General features: G+C 40.0%; 1 protein-coding gene across 1 annotated transcript in view; it reads right to left on the bottom strand.

The window, feature by feature from the left end:
• Positions 1 to 1,013: 1,013 nt before the first annotated feature.
• SCARB2 (scavenger receptor class B member 2) overlaps positions 1,014 to 21,099 on the bottom strand; it is a 57,240-nt gene continuing 37,154 nt past the window's right edge. The window contains exons 5-12 of the mRNA XM_030915655.1: positions 19,138 to 19,229; positions 18,490 to 18,609; positions 16,844 to 17,013; positions 12,246 to 12,364; positions 10,768 to 10,841; positions 8,570 to 8,621; positions 5,570 to 5,728; positions 1,014 to 4,035 (exon numbers count right to left, since the gene is read on the bottom strand). Of these exons, the coding sequence (XP_030771515.1) occupies positions 3,997 to 4,035; positions 5,570 to 5,728; positions 8,570 to 8,621; positions 10,768 to 10,841; positions 12,246 to 12,364; positions 16,844 to 17,013; positions 18,490 to 18,609; positions 19,138 to 19,229 (825 nt within the window). The 3' untranslated portion in view covers positions 1,014 to 3,996. The remainder of the gene's footprint in view (positions 4,036 to 5,569; positions 5,729 to 8,569; positions 8,622 to 10,767; positions 10,842 to 12,245; positions 12,365 to 16,843; positions 17,014 to 18,489; positions 18,610 to 19,137; positions 19,230 to 21,099) is intronic.

Here is a 21,099-nt window from a genome sequence, read left to right as displayed (position 1 = left end):
TTCCTGGATTTGCTGATTTCAAAAATAAGTTGCAGTATTGGGATGGGAAAGGTTTTAAAGGTAATCTGAAGTTTGGAACTAATAACTTTAGTACCCTAGATAGTACTGTAGTTAAATATCCCTAGAAACAAAACCCTCAGCCCTTTGGGAGGCTAAGGTGGGCAGATTGCTTGAGCCCAGGAGTTCAAGACCAGCCTGGGCAACATGGCAAAACCTTGTCTCAACAAAATATACAAAAATTACCTAGGTGTGGTGGTGCACACCTGTAGTCCCAGCTACTAGGGAGGCTGAGGTAGGATGATCACTTCAGTCCAAGAGGTCGAGGCTGCAGTAAGCCATGATTGCATGACTGCACTCCAGCCTGAGCGACAGAGCAAGACTCTGTCTCAAAAAAAAAAAAAAAAAAAAAAAAAAGAAAAAGAAAGAAAAGAAAATAAAAAAAAAAGAAACCCCAGTGCCTCTCCAATAGCTCTTGGATCCTACTGAGCCTTTTGGGTGGACTTATCTGCATTTTGGTTGGGTGTACCTGGAAACAGACCTAAGATAAGCAGACGTAAGATGTTAGGACAGGTGGATGATTTGGGAAGCAGCATTGAAGGGCTGGGTGATTAAGACAGGGAACAAAGAAACACTAACAGAAAGTAGTTACCACTGTGGGCAACCCTAATTGAGGACCCATGTGGAAAAAGCCTGAGAATTGGTCCTCTGAGGATTGAAACACCTATCAGCTGACTGACTCCTGCCCCATTTAGTTGAGAGTTGCCTTGCGTTATTAACTCCCTGATACTCCTATGGTGCTTCCAGGGCTCTTGAGAAAGACTCAAGACAGAAAAGCAGAGTGTGGGACTCCTTGGAGTGGAACTTGTCAGGCTGATTGTAACTGTCCACTATAACGAAGCTGAAATCAGACATGGCCCAAGTGTGTGACTCAGGACTGCCTCTGTCAAGGAACATCTTTCCAGTGAAACTCCATAAACAACAAGACATCCAATGACATATAACTTCTAGTGCAATTTTATATAAAGTGGTTTTTTATTAGTGAAACATTTCATTGCATTAAGGGTAGAAATAAACATGTCAAGAACCGCATGAAGTGAACCAACTGTATGAGCTACATGAAGAGCATTCTGGTCAGTATTCTCGTTAACAGGCACAAGCAATTTAGTGATAATGCCCAGAGGGCCAAGGATACAGACCACCTTTTGCAGAACTCATATCTCAAGCAATTTAAATGAAAAATTAGCCTCCCTTAAGTTAAAAACCCCAATAGGGGTTAGTCGTGTAGTGCTTGTTCCACTTGACCATTAGTGATCTTTCTAGAACATAAGTATCTAGAAATAAAATCTGGTTGTAAAAGCCTGGAGCTAAAAGTGGCAAAGCCCATTTCCTGTCCTGTGCTCAACTCCTAATTTTCCCTGAGAGAAGTGAGTTAAGCTCTCTGTCTTGGTTTCTTCCTAAGTTGAGGATCATGGTACCAGAAGCTTGCATTCTGTAATCATGACAGTGCTTACAATCACAAAGCCTTTGAGGGTCTTTCTAAGATAACCGCCGCAAGAGAATAAGCATGAGAAATAATTTATCTTTAACTTAAAGCCTAATAGGGGCATTCATTCCTCTTAAGCTATAATTTTGACTGTAGTTTGTAGGTCTGTCTCAGACTTTTCAGAAGGATAGTATCAAATGTGATTTTAACCAAGTAACTATTAAGAATCATGACACAGGCCAGGGGCAGTGGCTCACACCTGTAATCCCAGCACTTTGGGAGGCTGAGGCGGGTGGCTAGCAAGGTCAGGACATCGAGACCATCCTGGCCAACATGGTGAAACCCTGTCTCCACTAAAAGTACAAAATTTAGCTGGGTGTGGTGGCACGTGCCTGTAGTCCCAGCTACTTGGGAGGCTGAGGCAGAAGAATTGCTTGAACCCGGGAGGCAGAGGTTGCTGTGAGCCGAGATCACCCCACTGCACTCCAGCCTGGGTGACAGAGTGAGACTGTCTCAAAAAAAAGAATCATGACACAAGTATGGAAGTAATATGTTTTTGGTCTCCCTGCCAGTGTGTAACTCAGTCTAAATGTGTATATCATTAACTGTTATCATTTACAGTATTTAAAATATCCTCACAGATGATTCTATCCTGATAATAGGACTAAGCCAGTAAGTATGCACTAGCGTGTCCATTTTATTAGTATGGATAAGTACATGCATAAATAAGACATGCCCAATTATCTAGTTAAATATTTATAAATTCTAAAAATCTAGATATTTAGCATTACTGCAGACCAAATATTTTTGTTAGTTTTTTTACATTTTGGTGAGTTGGAGTATCTAAAGTTTCTATCTTGATTCTATAGAAAAGTTGAGAGTTTAATGAATTGCCTCTTCAAGAGGGGAAACATATCACATATTGTTTTAGTGTAGAGAAAGGAAAAATTGTCAGTAAAACAATTTATTACCTCAATACAGGGATAAGAAGCTATGGAAATGAAATCTATATATTTTTTCTTCATTTGCTTACATTGAAATCTAGTTTTAAACAAAAAAAATCCTTTTGAGTGGTTCAGTTGTTAAGAAATTCTGTAAGCACTTTGTCAGCTAAATGCATAGGCTTCTTAATTCAAAATGAATGGTGAACTTTGAGAATCAAAGAAAATGCCCTTAAATATGCTTGAATTCTGAACACTGTGACATATGGTGGCTCCCAATTCCCTGCCTTCGGTTATGCTGAAACCAAGAAGTCCTTTGAAAAGTGGTGTCTCTGCTTCTGGTCCTAACAGACCTTTCTTTAAAGTACTTTGTGCAATATTTTAAACATCCATCATTCTGTCAGCAAAATGATTGTCACAGGAAGTGTAGGGCAAACGTTTTTCTATTCAGTGAGTGACTGTGAGCTACAAAACACTGGAAAGAACTGAATCTGAGGAAAGACCTTGTAAAAAGAATTTCAAAATTACCAAGAAGGCTTTCCCAGAAGAAATGTCTCTTTAGTCTAATCAGACTTTCTGAAACTTATGTGTAACTTAGGCTGTAGATAAATGGATTTCCCATATTCATAATTTCACAAATAATCACTCAATATTAGATTAATTAATACAGTATCATATTTGGCAAGGGTGACTCAGGAAGAAAAATCAGTTACTCATTCCATTCTCTCAGAAGCATCTTTTCACAGCACGATCATTTTGACTAAAAAAATAACAGTTAACTATCCACAAGCATCATAACTAGCATTTAATTCTACTCTACATGAAATATCTGTACTTATCCTCACCAACATTATTTATGCATTCTCTTCATTCACAAAAGTACAAGTTAAAAATCTTTAGAAGCTTATCACTATCAACTCATGGGTACTGCCCCACCCAACCCTTTTCCCATTTGATTCTACCCAGTATTTTATTGTAGTTGGAAGACTGAGTTTTCCTGGAGGAATTATGAACTGAAGATCAGCATAAAATGTAATATGTAATGTTTCAGAAATCAGATGCATTTGAATGATATACTGGATGAAGCTACCATATTACCCTGGGTCCCGAACTCTTATTTACTTCTGTTTTGCAAGTGAAATGATGGAATACAACATAAAATGGTATATACGCATTTTGAGCACAAAGTTCGGTGAATGAAGCATACTGAATAAAGTTAGACCAAGTAGCATTAACAAGTGATGCAGAGACATTTTATCCACAACAGTGGTCACAAAATTCTGGAGCTACCAGCACCCAACAACAACAAAATAACTATATATGGGTTTATTAAATACTTGCTAGACACATAAAAAAACAATTTCAGAGCCCACATGATTTTATAAAGCTTAATGGCCAGCCATGTCAGCCTGCTCTTTAACCTCTGGCCAGAATGTTCCTATCACTTGCCAGCGCCCTGTCTTTTCCCTTCTTTCAACAGGCAACAAGCCTGCGAGGAGGTGGAGGGTTTCCCCACGTCATGGTCCAGGTCAGGACAGCTCACATGGTTTCTTCACCAAGCAAAGGCAATGTTTAGGTTCGAATGAGGGGTGCTCTTTCATCTGCTGTTCCCTGAGACACAGAAGAGAGAAGACAAAGAAGTTAGGTGTTCATGTCAGAAACTTCTCCCCAGTGTGAAAAGTTTGGGTGAGGAGTGGGGGCATGGAAGGAGGAGAGACCTATAGGAAGGTGGCTCATCCCCCTTACCTCCCCTCTCGGACTGCTGCTTGTTCTTGAAGATTCAGGCCTAACCTTTTCAGGAGGCCTTTTCTGACCACTCTCACCCTCAATACCAGAGCAGTACCCTTCTCTGTGTTGATCTGGATTATAAAACTTGGACTCTATGGAATTTGCCTGCTTCCTGGTTTGAAAGCTACTAAGGAGTAGTGTCTCAGAGATAGTAGTTCTCAATAATTGCTTGCTTGTTGAATATATGAGGAAGGTTAATTGTAGGAGCAGTAATTAACATTTCCATGAGGTTTCACTTGTGCTTAAGACAATTTCAGTGACTGCACAAAGTCAGACTGGAAGATCCACACATAGAAATGGCAAAGTAGTTTGCCTCACAGCTAATTCAGGCTAAAGTGACTGGCATGGGATAAGAGAAATAATGGAAGAATATGGAAGTCAGGGAAATTCAGCTAATTTTACTCAGATGGTTTCACTTATTTATTTTCTACTTCACATTTGCCTCGGACACTTAGTTGAGGAAACTGGAGGAAAAAAAGGCCTCTGTTGTAAAAAAGGGAGTTGCAGAAAATTTAAGAAGGGCTTCTACAGAAAAGGCTCATTGGAGGTATTCAGGTTCCTGGTTGGGCTGCTGGTCACTTGGAGAGGCCAACCCAAGGAAAGTATGCCCATGTTCCAATCATTTATTATGCAGTGAATCCTAAATCATAGGTATCTTCGGATACATCAGGGATTCTTTCCAAGCAGGGCCCTGGCCGCCTTGCTGTATAATCTTGGAGCTGTTTTATCATATTTAATAATACTTAATCCTTTATTGAGCTCTTACTATATGCTAACACTGGGCCAAGTCCTTTATGTCTACTATATCATCTAATCCTCATGAAAAACTCATAAGGGAGGCTTTTATTATCCCATTTTACAGATGAAGAAATTGAAGCACAGTTTCTAGGGTCGTATAGTTGTTAAGTGGCAGAACTGGGATTTGAACTCAGGCAGTCTGACACCAAAGATCAGATGTGTAACTGTTACATATTCTTCCTTTTCTTTCAGGTTATTGTTTTCAAAGATGTAAAGTTAACTCCCAGGGGATATATCCAAAGAGATTCTATTCCCCAAATACTAGATGGTACATTCTATCCCTCCACCTTCTTTGACATACTTCCTTTGCTTCCCATTTGGTCCAACAGTAAAATAAGAATGAAATCACTCTGCCCAGCACAAAATCCCAGAATCCATCCTAGTAAGCCAGCTGACTCCCATTTGGTCCAACAGTAAAATAAGAATGAAATCACTATGCCCAGCACAAAATCCCAGAATTCATCCTAATAAGCCAGCTGACAGCCCTTCAGTGAAGTACAGTTGAATTCCTCAGGTAAAGTTATCCAATAAGGAAGAAGTTCCTTCAGCCAGTTCTCACCTCATCCATGGATCCCTGTCCTTTGCATGCAAGCCAGGTAAAAACCAAACCGAAGAACACACCCAGTGCCATGATGATGTAGGGTATGTTGGTGATAATCAAAGTAGTGTTAATCACAGACTTCAGTCGACTCGCCGTCTCTCTATCAATGAGAACACTCTGGAGAGGCAAGAAAATAGTATTCCCTTGATGACTAAACATCCAGTGTGTAACCTTTTTTTGCTATATCTTTCCTTTATTTAATACAATTTGGGAATCTCCTCCTGTTAGCAAACCAAATATACTGAAAATCCATTTATAAGTCAGAGTAATCAGAAGGGACATTTATTCATTAATATCTTGCCTTCTCCTGAAGACATCTTTTTACTCTTAAAAAAGATTGGAAAAAGGAGGTAAAACATATTCAGAAATACTGAGACAGTATCATCTTTTGTTTTATGTCAGATAATTCCAATTCATCCTTAAAAATAAGCTCAGCATCACTTCCTTCCAAAAGTTTTCTCTGGCTACCTCAGGCCTAGTCAAAGGCCTCTTCCCTAAGTTCCCTCTACCTCCATCATTGTCCTTGCACTCTGCATTGTAACTGTTTGTCTTGCAATGACTGTGAAGACACTGAAGGCAAGACTTAACCTCAGTCACCTCCACACTGGGTATAGCACCCAGCACACAGTAGGTGCTTGATTAATGCTGGCTGGTTAAATGAATAAATAAATGAAACACTCCAAAAATGGTATGTGGAAAGTATAATTTCTTTCTTGGTTACATCTATAATAATCAGGACCACAGCCCTCTACAGAAAGTGCTCAGCGAAGTTGTGGGCTAACCAGAATTCCAGAGACTGTTGACAGTAGGAAATGTACTAGAATAACACTTAGTGTATGCAGAGCAGAGGAATTACCACCTAGTGTAATGAGTGAGGTATCTGAAGAGCTTATTAATTCCATAGAAATTATGAGCAACAATTCTGGCCTAGTTTATGCTTAATTTGCATTGGAGGTCTGGCATACTTGCACACGCCTGTAATCCCAGCACTTTGGGGAGGCCAAGGGAAGCAGATTGCTTGAGCTCAAGAGTTTGAGACCAGCCCGAGCAATGTGGTGAAACCACCTCTCTACAAAAATACAAAAATTAGCCGGGGCTGGGCATGGTGGCTCATGCCTGTAATCCCAGCACTTTGGGAGGCCGAGGTGGGCAGATCACTTGAGGTCATGAGTTTCAACATGATGAAACCTCATCACTGCTAAAAATACAAAACTTAGCCAGGTGTGGTGGTGGGCACCTTAGTCCCAGCTACTTGGGAGGCTGAGGCATGAGAATCGCTTGAACCCAGGAGGCAGAGGTTGCAGTGAGCTGAGATTGGGCCACTGCACTCCAGCCTGGGTAACAGAGCTAGACTCCATCTCAGGGGAAAAAAAATTTAGCCAGGCATGGTGGCAGACACCTGTAGTTCCAGCTACTTGGAAGGCAGAGGTGGGAGGATCACTTGAGCCCAGGAAGTAGAGGCTGCAAGCGCCGAAACTGCACCACTGCACAGGGTGTGAGACCCTGTCTCAAAAAAAAAAAAAAAAAAAAAAAGAAATTTTTTTTCTTTGGACTGAGTCAGTAGATTGGGTTCTAAGACAGTTTTTCCAATAACTGGCTAGAGTTCCTCCTCGGTAAAAAGGTGGTGTGGCAACAGTCTCCAAGGTCACTTCCAGGTCTAATATTTTATTTTTCTAGAGAAGAGAATAATCAAGCTGTTCCTAGGAGGCAGCAAAAATACAAGGTTCCACTCCACACACCTGGACTTAATCTAGTCTTTCACAAAAAAGCAAAGTAGAAGTTGGGGGTGGAGGGACTTCAAATATGCCACTACTTAACAGAAATGGGCAGAAAAGCATCCTTCTGCATTTTCAAAAAGACCTACTTTCATGCCCCTGCCCACAAACAGGCATGGATGATCCAGGAGCAATTGCAAAGAGATCCTATAAATTGGTAAATATTGCCTGAATTTTTCCTATGAAACAATAAAAACCTCATCTTAGAATTGTCATCACAAACCCTTAAACGTTTATAAATGTGAATACCAATATAATGCTAAATGAAGAAAAAAATATATAAAATTATATCTATCATATGATTTCAGCTATGTAATAGCAAGAACATGAAAATATCAGGAGTTGACATCTGAACTGCACCTATCTCTGAGAGAGCGGGACTTATCAGTAATTTACTTTTTAAATCAATTTTTTAAAAAATGTCTAAGAGTTCTATAAAGAGCACACGTTTTATAAAATGTAAACCATTAGATTACCTTTTAAAGTTGTTATTGGAAAAAACTGTACAACACATTGAGTAAAATAAAATAAAAACAATATTATCAGGCTGACACAGATTTTGTGAATAGTGATTTTAATTTTTCTTTTTCTTGCTAATCTCTGTTATTCGATATTCTACAAACAGCAAGTATTTTTAGGAAACAGAAAAACAATAAAAAGTAGAAATTTGCCAGTCAAGAATTTATTGAAGAAAAAAACCTGCGCTTTTTTCCTCAAGCTGGGTGGAAGCAGGAGAAACTGAGGAGATACAACTACAGTAAACGTGATACGTGATTCAGAAAAGAATTTATCACAGGTGTCTTAAACCAGCATGGTTTCAAAGGAGGAGGAGACAAAGGTCTAGCTGGCATCTATCTGAGTGTGAACTATTTCCCTGCTTCAACAATGTCTGCCAATGGCTCATTTTCCTGTTTTTGTTTCTTACATGAGCAGCTCCCCAAAAGGGAGTTTTGCCCAAATAGTGTTCTTGAGAAGGAAAATTTCTTTCTGTCATTTCTCCATATCAGCTCTCAGACACAGGTAGATTCATGTGAATATTTAAGTGACATTTTCAGAGGAATAACAGGTTTTAAAAATCTTTTGCCCTTTTGTCATAACTTACACATAACTACAACAATAGACATCATAATGGATGTTTTCTGAGTCTGAAAACACCCGTGGCTCCCTCTGTCTCAGGACTTACCTCATTGAGGTACATCACTGGGAAAACCATGGTTCTAATGTCTCCCGTTTCACTACAAAGATAAAGGATGAGATTGTTTCAGAGACATCCTCATCACAATGGCACACTTTCCTGGACAGGCACATTTATATGAAGATTCCAGTACACTTATTTCTTAAATTACCCAGAATTTACTGATTTCTTAGTTATCTTTGCAAACATATACACCATGTTAGATTCCAGTCTGTCTAGCAATTCAAGTGCTATAAGTTTATCAAAACACAAGATACTGAAGGCAGATTCCTTAAAATGATTACTATTTCCTTAGAGTCATCAGAGAAGGCTCCAGTTGACAGAACAAAGCTGTCACTCCTCGGAGTGTTTTGTAACTAGGCCACTGAAGTACCATCTTTGCAACAAGAGCCAACAAGAGCACGTACCACATGCCAGCTCTGTGCCAGGTGTTTTTGGGATATTATCTCACTCAATTCCTACAGTAGTAACATGCAGTAGGTATTACTGTCCTAGGTTTACAGATGAGAAAATTCTGACTCAGAGAGGCTACACAATTTGCCTAGGATCACAACAAGTAAGTGATGGAGCCAGAAATGTAATTCCACTTTGATTCTAAGGTTCCAGCTCTTAACTACTAAATTATCCTGCCTCAGAAATACACACACAGATGACAAAATGCATTCTTGTAAACCACATCTACTTCTTAGAAAAAGCCATGACACCTGGGATTAAATCTGGCAAATTCAATGAGGTAAACAAGTCAAGTTTTATAGATAGATAATTATGCAGAGTTTTGCATCCTGTTTATTTCATTCAACTTTATATCATAATTTTCTCGTATCTAAAAAATTCCCATTGAAAAATCTGAGCAGGAGATTATACTTTGGAATCCAAATTAAGTTGCAGCATGGGGAGGTAAGGCTAGACTCAAGAGATTATAACTATACAAATGAGAGCTATGGTTGGCCCCAAGTGGGACCAGTGGGAACAGAGAGAGGGGAAGAGGAAGAGACTCTGTCTCAAGTCTCTGAGTGATAGAGTTTGGATACTTTTTCCCCCAAATCTCAGGGTGAAATGTAATCCCCAGTGTTGGAGGTGGGGCTTGGTGGGCAGTGGTTGGATCATGGCGGTGGATTTCTCATGAATGGTTTAGCACAATTCCCTTGGTGCTGTCCTTGTGATAGTGAGTTCTCATGGGATCTGGTATTTAAAAGTGTGTGGCACCTCCCCTCCTCTCTCTCTTGCTCCTGCTCACCCCATGTGATGTACTTTGTTCCTGCTTCATCTTCTGTCATGAGCAAAAGCTCCCTGAGGCATCCCTAGACATTGAGCAGATGCCAGCACCATGCTTCCTGTACAGCCTACGGAACTGTGAGCCAATTAAATCTCTATAAATTAACCAATCTCAGGTCTTTCTTTCCTTCCTTCCTTTCCTTCCCCCCTTCCTTCCCTCCCTCCCTCCCTCTCTCTCTCTCTTTCTTTTTTTTTTCCTGAGACAGAGTCTTGCTCCGTCACCAGACTGGAGTGCAGTGGCACTATCTCAGCTCACTGCAACCTCCGATTCCCTGGTTCAAGCGATTCTCCTGCCTCAGCCTCTCAAATAGCTCGGATTACAGGCACCCACCACCACGCCCAGCTAATTTTTGAATTTTTAGTAGAGACAGGGTTTCACCATGTTGGCCAGAATGGTCTTGATCTCCTGACCTCGTGATCCACCCGCCTTGGCCACCTAAAGTGCTGGGATTACAGGCGTGAGCCACTGCGCCCGGCCAGGTATTTCTTTATAGCAACACAAGAACAGCCTAATACACCAAGAGAGTCAAGGTGCATGAGAGAAAGGCTTAGTGAGGTGGATAAAAGTTGACTAGATAGTAAGGCTGTGTGGCCTCTAGCAAGTTACCTAAACGCTCTGCTTCTGTTTCCTCATCTGTAAAATGGGGATAATACAAGGTTATATGTGAATCTACATAAGGTGCTAAGAATAATACCTGATCCATGGGAAGCACTCTGTAAGTGTATGATTAAATACAACAAGTAAATTCCAAGACCAAGGCACCCATGAAAATGCTGATCCTGCCCTATCCCTGAAGGGCAGGGGTGAGCAGACTTAGGTGAAGTAGGCTGTACTCCTCCTGCCATCAACCCCACCAGAAGGGCAATGGAGCAAAACTGCTGTCTCCTCCATAGAAAGAAGCAAAACTTACACAAAGTCATCTAATTTTTTGACATAAATGTTGATTTGGAACCTCTTGGCTGCTTTTAGGATTATTCCAGTCAACTGCAAATCAGAGAAGTGAAAAGGAAACATTAGGATTTATTAAACTGCAAACAACTTTTTCAATAGAGCACCATTTCTGTGTAGTCCTGATTAACAAGGTGACCATTACCATGTGTGACAGGCAGAGTGGAAACAAGTAAAAGTGATCCCCAGAACAGAATGAGAACCATGTATTAGGTGGCTGGTACACCAATGTGTCTCAAACATGAGTATGAATGTGGGTCCTTGGGAATCCTGTTAAAACGTAGGCTCAGATTCAGTAGACTGGCCATTTCTAACAAGCTCCCAGGATGCTGCCACTCTGAGTAGCACAGCCTTAGAAGGACTCCAACAGGAAGGAGACCCAAAAGATAGCCTGTCATGTCTGGATTTCCAGGCAGTTGTCCAGAGAGCTAAGCAGAGGGTGGTGGTCACTGCCAGAGAGTGGCATCCAAGTATAGGGCCCACCTAGCACAGCCATGGGGGACAACTGCAGCACTTGTCTTCCTTAGGGCAGCTCCATCTTTGCACTAAGGTTATAAGACTGCATTCATCCCTTGGTGACAAGCACTGCTAACAGTTTGGCTGATCCAAGGGAACTGATCAGCTGATGGCTAAGAGAGAAAAAGGAGAAAACCATACACGATCTTATTCACCAGAGCATAAGATCAATGGTTTCTCAGACACAAATGCAATGTGTGTAGCTAAGAGTGTGAAGTACCCATAAAATACTGTGCTAAAAGAATGTTCTTGCTTTTTTTTTTCATTGGTCCATAATGTTCAAATTCCAAAAATGAAGACATGGTTAGCATGGTTTTTGTTTTTCTCCTCTATGAATACAGGATTAAATGTGTATTATACACACACACACACACACACACACACACACACACACACACATGTATGTCTCCTCTATGTATATCTGATACCTTTATAATTAATAAGATAATAAACTCTCAAATAACCCACAGAAAGAAGTTTGCCAAAAGTGCCTGAGGTTAATATACATATTCATATTTCAACCAAAATACTCCTGGCAGTGGGGAAGCAAAGGGATATCTTTAACTTTTCTGATCTGTGTCCCAAGGGGAGAAATAAATATATGTTGAGGTCCAAGGCTAGCAACAGAAGATTGACCGGGTTACATGGGTCCAATCTCAGTAGTTTCCAATAACTGAGTTTTCACTGTTGCTTTTTGTTAAAGGCAGGTTTGCTTGTATTTCTGCTATTCAATCCACACAATTCAGCCTTCTAATTACAGGGCTAGGAGACAATGCCTCCACCAGCACTAAACTGAATTTCTCCCACTTGAATATGTATATGAAAGTAAGGATGTTTTTAAAGAAGGCTCAGGACTAAACTGGTGAACACTGTATAGACAGAATAAAACATAGGCTCTTTTACCAGGAGGAAGTATGTACTCACAGGATTAATGTCCACAAATGTCTCATGGTCTTCCTTATTTGGGTGCATGCCTTCTATGGCAGAAACAAACCTCTCATCTGCTTGGTAAAAGTGTGGGAAAGACATAATGATGGGTGCACCTGCGTTTGAAGGAAAACAGAAATGAATGATGCTGTTCTTAAAATCTAAGCTGAATATAAAAGTTCCTGGCCACAGCCTGGTTCCTAAAGAAAAATTAAAAAGCTACATATAAATTAACTTGGGCAGGCTAAAACACCATTCTTTACCTCCTAGTTCAGGATTTATACTTCATTTTCTGACATCTCATTTACCCCCAATTTTCATTCCTCATTATATACTGAAGTTCAGGCTGAATTATTTATTCTTCAACATATATTTACAGAAGTTAAAGTATAAGTGCTTCATATACATTATTTTAATTAATGCTCCCAACAGCCCAATGAAGTTAGAACTATTAGCCTCACTTTGCATTTGAAGAAAGTGAGATTCACAAAAGTTACAAAATTTACCCAGGGACAGCTAGCCATCAGGTTATGAAGGCAGAATACTAAGTGAATGAGGGGTATTGTACCTCAAAGCACTAGTTTCAACTACAATTCTCTAGGAGTAAGTGGGCTTTTTATTTCTTGCTATTTCTAAAATTTAAAAAAAAAATTGTGGTGGTTTTTTTGTTTTTTGTTTTTTACCAAAGATAGGCACGATCTCAGCTCACTGCAACCTCTGCCTCCCGGGTTCAAGTGATTCTCCTGCCTCAGCCTCCCAAGTAGCTGGGATTACAGGCACGCGCCACCACACCCAGATAATTTTTTTGTATTTTTAGTAGAGACAGTGTTTCACCATGTTGGCCAGGCTGGTCTCAAACTCCTTACCTCAAGTGATCTGCCCACCTCAGCCTTCCAAAGTGCTGAGATTACAGGCTCGAGCCACCACACCTGGCTTATATAATTTTTTAAGAGTTAGCCTGGCTGTGCTATACACCCAGCCTCTAACCAGATCACAAAGATTCTGGGTTTTTTCCCTCTCCTATTCATTTTGAGAACCAAATAAGTGTTTATGTAAATTTAATGTTTTTTATATATATAGAACCAAATAGGGAAACAAGGTACTAAGGAAACCTATTCTAGATCTGGCTATTGAAAAGAAGAGAGGGACCCAGTAATTGCTGCCAGGGCAATATATTTTTGGAGAAAGGAGCTTATTGGCAAGTTATTTACATTTGCTTACATATCCACCAGCCCATGGCTCAAGGAACACATCACACATCTCTCACATGCACATGCATTTTGCTGTTTACTGCTGAACAGGTCCACAAAGCCATGACTTCCTTCTTTGTGATCTATGATGACCTCGAAAATGTATTTTTAAAATCTGTTGAGGGCTTAATAAGGACTACTGTCCTGAGTGTTTTATATATATTATTTCTAACTCTCACACAACCTCAAGAAGCTATAATCACCTCCATTTTATTAATGAGAAAACCGATGTCTGGAACCCTCCTTAATAAACTTTGGCCAATTTGCCAACAAATAGAAGAGGATTCAAACCCAGATCTGCCTGACTCCAGAACACTCACTCATCCTGCTATCCAAAATGTTTCCCTGGAGAATTCAAAACACTGGAGGATAATCCTGGAGAGTTTCACTGCAGTCCCAATTTGGGAATACACAACAGGGAAGAGGAAAGGATTGTAGCAAGAAGTTTAAATGTGTAGAGTAGAGTATTTCTGTTGATTCTGGCATCAGCTTCTTGACGAAACAGAATTTAATAAAGACAGCAAGAAAAAATATATCTACATTTTTGCTTTCAGCCAGATGCACACCAGATGAGGGGGCAGGGACACTGTTTCAGGACTATTCACCAGTAAGGCAATGGGGGAGATCACAACCAGGAACTTGTCCCCATGCACCCTTGGTCTTTATCTCCAGGTAAAGGGCACCATGTTCCCTCGCACAATGGTCCCCAAATACCTAGACGCCATCTTTATGGAAATCACTTGTTAAAAGTGTAGATTCTGGGGCCCTGGTATGTTCAACATGGGACCCTAGGACATACGTGTGTGTGTGTGCATGCTTGTGCACGTGTGTGTGTATACCTATATATATACTATATACATATCTAGTATATTAAAATATAGCAAATATATGTATATGCAGATATATGCATATTTATAAAACTACATATAATTTGTTAATATATTCATATATTAGCAAATATATTAACATATACATACATAAATATATATATACACACGTGGCTGTTAAACCTAGTCTTCAAGATGAAGAAAATACTTTTGTCAGTTGTATATTATATATATACACTATATAATATATACACACAATATAATATATACATGATATATAATACATATGTAATATATATATAACACATATTATATATATACATAAATTTTTTTTTGATACAGGGTCTCACTCTGTTGCCCAGGCTGGAGTGCAATGTTGCAATCATAGCTCACTGCAGCCTTGAATTCCTGGGCTCAAGCGATCCTCTAGCCTCAGCCTCCTGAGTACCTGGGACTACAGGTGTATGCTGAGCTATGACCAGCTAATTTTTATTTTTATTTTTATTTTTATTTATTTATTTATTTTTGAGACGGAGTCTCGCTCTGTCACCCAAGCTGGAGTGCACTGGCCAGATCTCAGCTCACTGCAAGCTCCGCCTCCCGGGTTCATGCCATTCTCCTGCCTCAGCCTCCCGAGTAGCTGGGACTACAGGCGCCCGCCACCTCGCCTGGCTAGTTTTTTGTATTTTTTAGTAGAGACGGGGTTTCACTGTGTTAGCCAGGATGGTCTCGATCTCCTGACCTTGTGATCCGCCCGCCTCGGCCTCCCAAAGTGCTGGGATTACAGGCTTGAGCCACCGCGCCCGGCCGACCAGCTAATTTTTAAATTTTTTGTTCAGATGGGGTCTCCCTGTTGCCCAGCAGGTCTAAACTCCTGGCCTCAAGTGAGCCTCCTGCTTCAGCCTCCTAAAGGCTTAGGATTACAGGCATGATCCACCATGCCTCACCCACATATTTTTAATAACTCTCCAGATAATTCTGATGTCAGGCCAGGTATGGGGGTCACTGCCCTCTCAGACAAGGATCAGGAGGTATACTGCTGACCTCAGACTTATTCCAAAATGATATCTTATTCTTTTTTTTTTTCTTTTTTAAAAGACGGAATCTCGCTATGTTGCCCAGGCTAGAATCAAACCGGACTCAAGCGACTCTTACACCATAGCCTCCTGAGTAGCTGGGTCTACAGGCACACACCACCATGCCAGGCCTGAAAGGAGATTTTAAAACGAGTTAATACGGGAGCAAAAGTGAGCACATTACTTTATTCAAGAGAAAGGGACTACAGAGAGAGCTCTCCAGAGAAACTTTAGAGAGGAATTATAGCCAAAGAGGGAATCCCAGGGCAAATATGAGAAGACACTAAGTTCCGCCAGAGATCTGCTCAGAGGCAGGAGTCGCATCCAAATCGTGTTCCCTCTCTAAGCCCGTTTCCCCACTTACAAAAACAGGCTGCTGAATATCTACTGTCTGTAAGGTCATTGTGAATAATTCTGCAACTTGTGGCTATTAAAACTACTCTTCAAGATGAAGAAAACAGTTTTGTCAGTTGTGCCACTGATAATTCCGCCTCATTCACGGAAAGGAGCAGAGTAGCTCTGACATTAAGAAACACTGGGACATTTGTGTCAGGATTTAAAACTAACTCTGCTTCAAAATCACTGAGAATCTTTGCCATGATATGTACTTTCTTAAAACCGAGTTGTCCACTTTTTCTTTTACCATTTGTTTTTGGCCGGGAGGTGCGGAATCAGGCTAGAGTGCAGTAGCACAATCACAGCACACTGCAACCTCAAACTCCTGGGCTCAAGCAATCTCCCTGCCTCAGCCTCCTGAGCAGCTGTGACTACAGGTGTGTGCCGCCACACCCAGCTAATTTTTTAATTTTTTTTTTTTTTTTGTAGAGACAGGGGTCTTGCTATGTTGCCCAGGCTGATCTTGAACCCCTGGACTCAAGCAATCCTCCCACCTCAGCCTCCCAAAGCGCTGGGAACACAGGCATGAGCCACTGTGCCCAGACTCATCATTGTTTTGAACATGAAATCAGTTAATGTTTTGCATGCATTAACTACATGCAAATATGTAAAGTACTTAGGACAGCGACTGGCATACATCAGGTGCTTAGTAAACATGAGCTATTATTACTGTTAAGACTTCTAAACCACTGTCCAGAAAAAAAAACATGACATGGCATTCTAGAAATAAAAAGTATCACAGAAAAGCCAGTAATTTTTTACCATTCAATAGCCATGTTATGAAACATTATTCTTGAAAGAAACTGATCTTTCCACTGGGCTGACAACATATTCTTTTCTGTTTGGTTTTTTAGAGACAGGGGTCTCACTATGTTGCCCAGGATGGACTTGAGAACTCCTGGGCTCAAGTGATCATCCCACCTCAGCATCCTTAGCAGCTGGTACTGTAGGTGTGCGCCACTATGCCCAGCTACATATTCTTTGTTGAACTCCAATCCTTCTGCATTCTTGACACCCCTATCATATCCCCTCTCTTGAGTTCTTACCATTCTTGCAGATGCTGACATTCAGAACTCCTGAGCCCAGGCAGTTTCCCTCAGGTATACAGAAGCCAGCATTGTCTGACGTATTAGCTAATATTTCTGCAGGAACTTTATACCGAAAGGCAGGCAGTCCCTGTACACTCTCATAGTCACTGAAAGTAATATACACTGACCTGTTAGGATGTAAGAATAAAAAGTGAATGTGGACTCTAGTCATTGTAATCTGCCCCAAATCTACAAGTTAGCAACAGTTCTCAGGTACAACGTGGCCAGAAGCTCATAGGGTAAGTAGAAAAGAATATTTGGAAGGCATTCTGTCAGCTCAACGTGTAATAAAGCAGAAGATGAATTTTAGTGAAAGGTGTTTAAGTGGTAGCAATGGAGGTATTATCCAAACAAGAAAAAACAATATGTGGTAGAAAATTAAGACGATAACATTTAGAATGGAGACTCACATAAAAAATAAGAGGCCTCTAGACCTGCATGGACACATGCCAGTGCGGACGGGCCACCAGCAAAGCCAGGAAAGCCAGGGCATGGCAGAGCCAAAGCTAAGATAGAACAGGCAGCGATGGCCGTGGCCTCATAGGGTCTTAGGCACTTGAAAAGTGTCACATTGGACAGATATTTTATTAGAATATACACTTTGATATTCATTCCTTCCCCCCACCAAAAAAAAAAAATCAGATTCCATGTTTTGCCCCAGTCATTTATTTAAATGGAGTTCAATGTAATTCTGCCTTTCATTCTTACTGATTTCAAACATGGTCCCATGTAATATGACCACCGCTTACACTGTATAGTGCCTCACAGACCACTTTGATGTACAGTCACCAGTGAGCCTTCAGCCCTTCCTTTGAAGGCTGGCCGGAATAGCCTTCTGGGCCTCACTTTTTCATCTCTGAACCAGAGCTGTTGATACATCTCTCGCAAGGTTGTAAATAACATAGGTGGTTTCACTGCACGAACCACCCCCACAGCATTTTTTAATGAAATATTTTAGGCACCAGAAAGAGAAAAAATATTCTAACAAATACCTTTGTATCCGCCACTTAGACAAATAAAAATTATATTATGGATATAACCAAACCTATCTACATAATGCTCTTGATTCCATTCCTTCTCTGTCTCCCCTGAGGACACCACTCTCCTGAAATATGGACAACAGTATCCTCTATTTGGCTTCCATGTAGAGACGACCTATTGACTGGAAGTAGGCCAGGTCAATTTATGCTTGACAGAGCATATCATAGTAACTAAGAGCCAACACTTAATATTGGTTACTGTGTGACAAGCCCTGGGCTAAGTATTTTACTAATACTAACTCATTTGTCCTCATAACTTCTAACATAGTTAACAATTTCTATCTTTGTTTTTTACAAATGAGGAAAGTGAGGTACAGAGTGGTTAAGTAATTTGCCCAAGGTCACACAGCTATAAGTGGTAGAGCTAAGATTCAAACCAACAGTCAGGAGTCTGTGCTGTGAACCAGTACACTATACTGTCTCGATATGCCATCAGCATTTATCACTGATTAAGCATAAATATCCATGCATAATAAGTGTGTCTGCATATATTCCTCATGCTTTTAGTGGTCTTGCAGTGAAAGACCTTATTTTTAAAAAAGAACTTATCTTTAAAGCTTTTACCTGCAAAAATCAGATGGGAAGACATAAAGGACCTCATCTTTGGTTATTAGTGGGTGAAAAGAATCTCCATCTGTTCCATTAATCATATTGCACTTGTCTGTTATCCACCAGTCAAGTGACCTATAATTGATAAGCGCAAGAAAGAGTAAAGATGATCACATTTGAGTTTAGATTCTCTTAAACGGTCAGGACTTTGCAAGATTTAACTGGAGCTATCTACCCACAGTACCTTATCCATACACAGACACAACAGTGTTAATTAGATCAAGGGGGAGAAAAACTAGGTCCCTGGCCCCAAATCGGTTTTCATAGAGGCAATGGCCAAATAGCCCAAAACATGTGGTGGTTTGAAAAGTATCTGTGCTGTAGCTACTACACGTCACTCAATGACTACTAAGCAAGAGTGGGAAGTTTCACTGGCCTGTAATTCATGCCTGGCCATGATACATCTACAAATCACTAATATTTACTCTGTAAGATGTTTTACCACCACCTTGATTTGTAGAATAATAATTACAAGACTATTTACATGTTTTTATATTTTTCATCCAAAAAAGGCTAAACGCATTTTTTAAACAATATATAAGTAGATATGTAGTTTAAATGAAAACTGAAAAAATAATTCCACTGATAAATCATTAGACTTACGTTTTCCCATTCCATTCCACAATCTTTGTAAAGTTAAGGTAATTGTCTTCTCCAGTTAGAAAAACATAGTCTCCATCATTAGTCCCATTTTTCTGAAAATACGTGAATACGATCATTTAAAGTAACTGCGATAATTTGATGACAACTTGGCTAGGCTATGGTGCTCAGTTGTTTGGTCAAACACTAGCCCAGAGGGTGCGGTGAAGGTATTTTGTAGGTGTGATTAGTATCTACAATCAGTTAACTTTAGGCGAAGTTACCCTCAATGAGTGCGGGGCCCCATCCAATCTGTTCAAAGCCTTACAAGCAAAAACAGAGGTTTCCTAGAGGAGGAATTCTCCCCAAGACTGCAACACTGAAATTCTGCCTGGATTTCCAGGTTGCAGCCCGCCCTACAGATTTCAAACTCAAGACCACATCATCAACTTAGTTACCTGAGTTTCCAGCTGCTGGCATGCCCTATGGATTTCAGACTTACCAGCTCCCATAATCACATAAGCCAATTCCATAATATAAATTTCTTTCTCTCTCTTTTTCTCATCTCTATATACACACCCACTTGATTCAGTTTCTCTGGCAACCCTAACTGATACAGTAACTAAAAAATTTAATCTTCATGAAACTGTCCTACTAGGGCCTAACTGCTACACAAGACTGAACCAGGACCAGAAAATAGTGACTATTTTGCTAAATACTATATTAACCATATTATTATTTTATCGTTTTAAAAAGTAGGAGCTCAATTTTAAAATGGGCAAAGGATTTGAAGAGACATTTCCCAAAAGAAAATATACTAATGGCCAAAAAGCACATAAAAACATGTTCAGCATCATTAGTTATTAGGGAACCGTAAATCAAAACCGCAATGAGATACCACTTCACACCCACTAGGATGGCAACTAAAAAAAAAAAAACGGTAAGCGCTGGTGAGGATGTGGAGAAATTGAGACCTTTATACATTGCTAGCAGGAATATAAAAATGTTGCAGTCACTGCAGAAAAAGGTTGTCAGTTCCTAAAAAAATTAAACAGAATTCATAGGACTCCAAAATTCCACACCTATGTATATACTCAAGAGAATTCCACTTCAAGGTATGTACCCAATGTTCATACAAAAGCCTGTATGAATAAATATTCATAGCAGCACTTCTAATAATAGCCAAGAAGGAACACAACCCAAATGTCCATCAACTGATAAACGGATAAGCAAAATGTGGTATATCGACACAATGGAATATTCCTCAGTTATAAAAAGGAATGGAACACTCATACATGCTAGAACATGGATGAACTCTGACAACATTATACTAAATTTAAAAAGCAGACACAGAAGGGCATATATTATATGATTCCATTTATATGAGATGTCCAGAATATGCAAATTCACAGAACCAGAAAGTAGATAGTGGTTGCCAAGGCCTGGGAGAGTAAGACGGGAATAGAAGTAACTGCAAAAAGAGTATGCAGTTTCTTTTTTGGGATAATGAAAATGTTCTGGAATTAGCAGTAATGGTTGCACAACCTTGTGACTATACTAAGGACTACTGAATTTTACATTTTAAAATGGTAAGTTTTATAGTAAGTGAATTATTTCTCAATAATAACAAATTTAAAAGCCTAAGTCCAGGACCAGGACCAATTATACCAGAATAGCTACACTGGAAGAAGGTGGTATTAATATAGTCCTATTTTCAATTAAGGTTTCTTCAATTGCATATTCTCTCCAAGTTATATTTCTTAAGGTCACATACAGACACTATACATTCCTAAAATTCTTTATCTGGGCATGTAGCTATGATTTCTCAGAAACAGCACAGGTAGTAGCTCCTCTATAATAATAGGAGTGAACAATTGTTGAGTATAATATTCCTGGCTCTGGTCTAAAATTTTTGCACGAATCATCTCATGAAATCCTCACAACCACATAAGATAGTGTGGCTATCAGTCTGGTGAATTCAATGAT

This window comes from Rhinopithecus roxellana, chromosome 2 (genome assembly GCF_007565055.1).
Source record: "Rhinopithecus roxellana isolate Shanxi Qingling chromosome 2, ASM756505v1, whole genome shotgun sequence".
NCBI lineage: Eukaryota > Metazoa > Chordata > Mammalia > Primates > Cercopithecidae > Rhinopithecus > Rhinopithecus roxellana.
The sequence above is the reverse complement of the archived record's forward strand: the minus strand, read 5'-3'. Positions and strand labels throughout refer to the sequence as shown.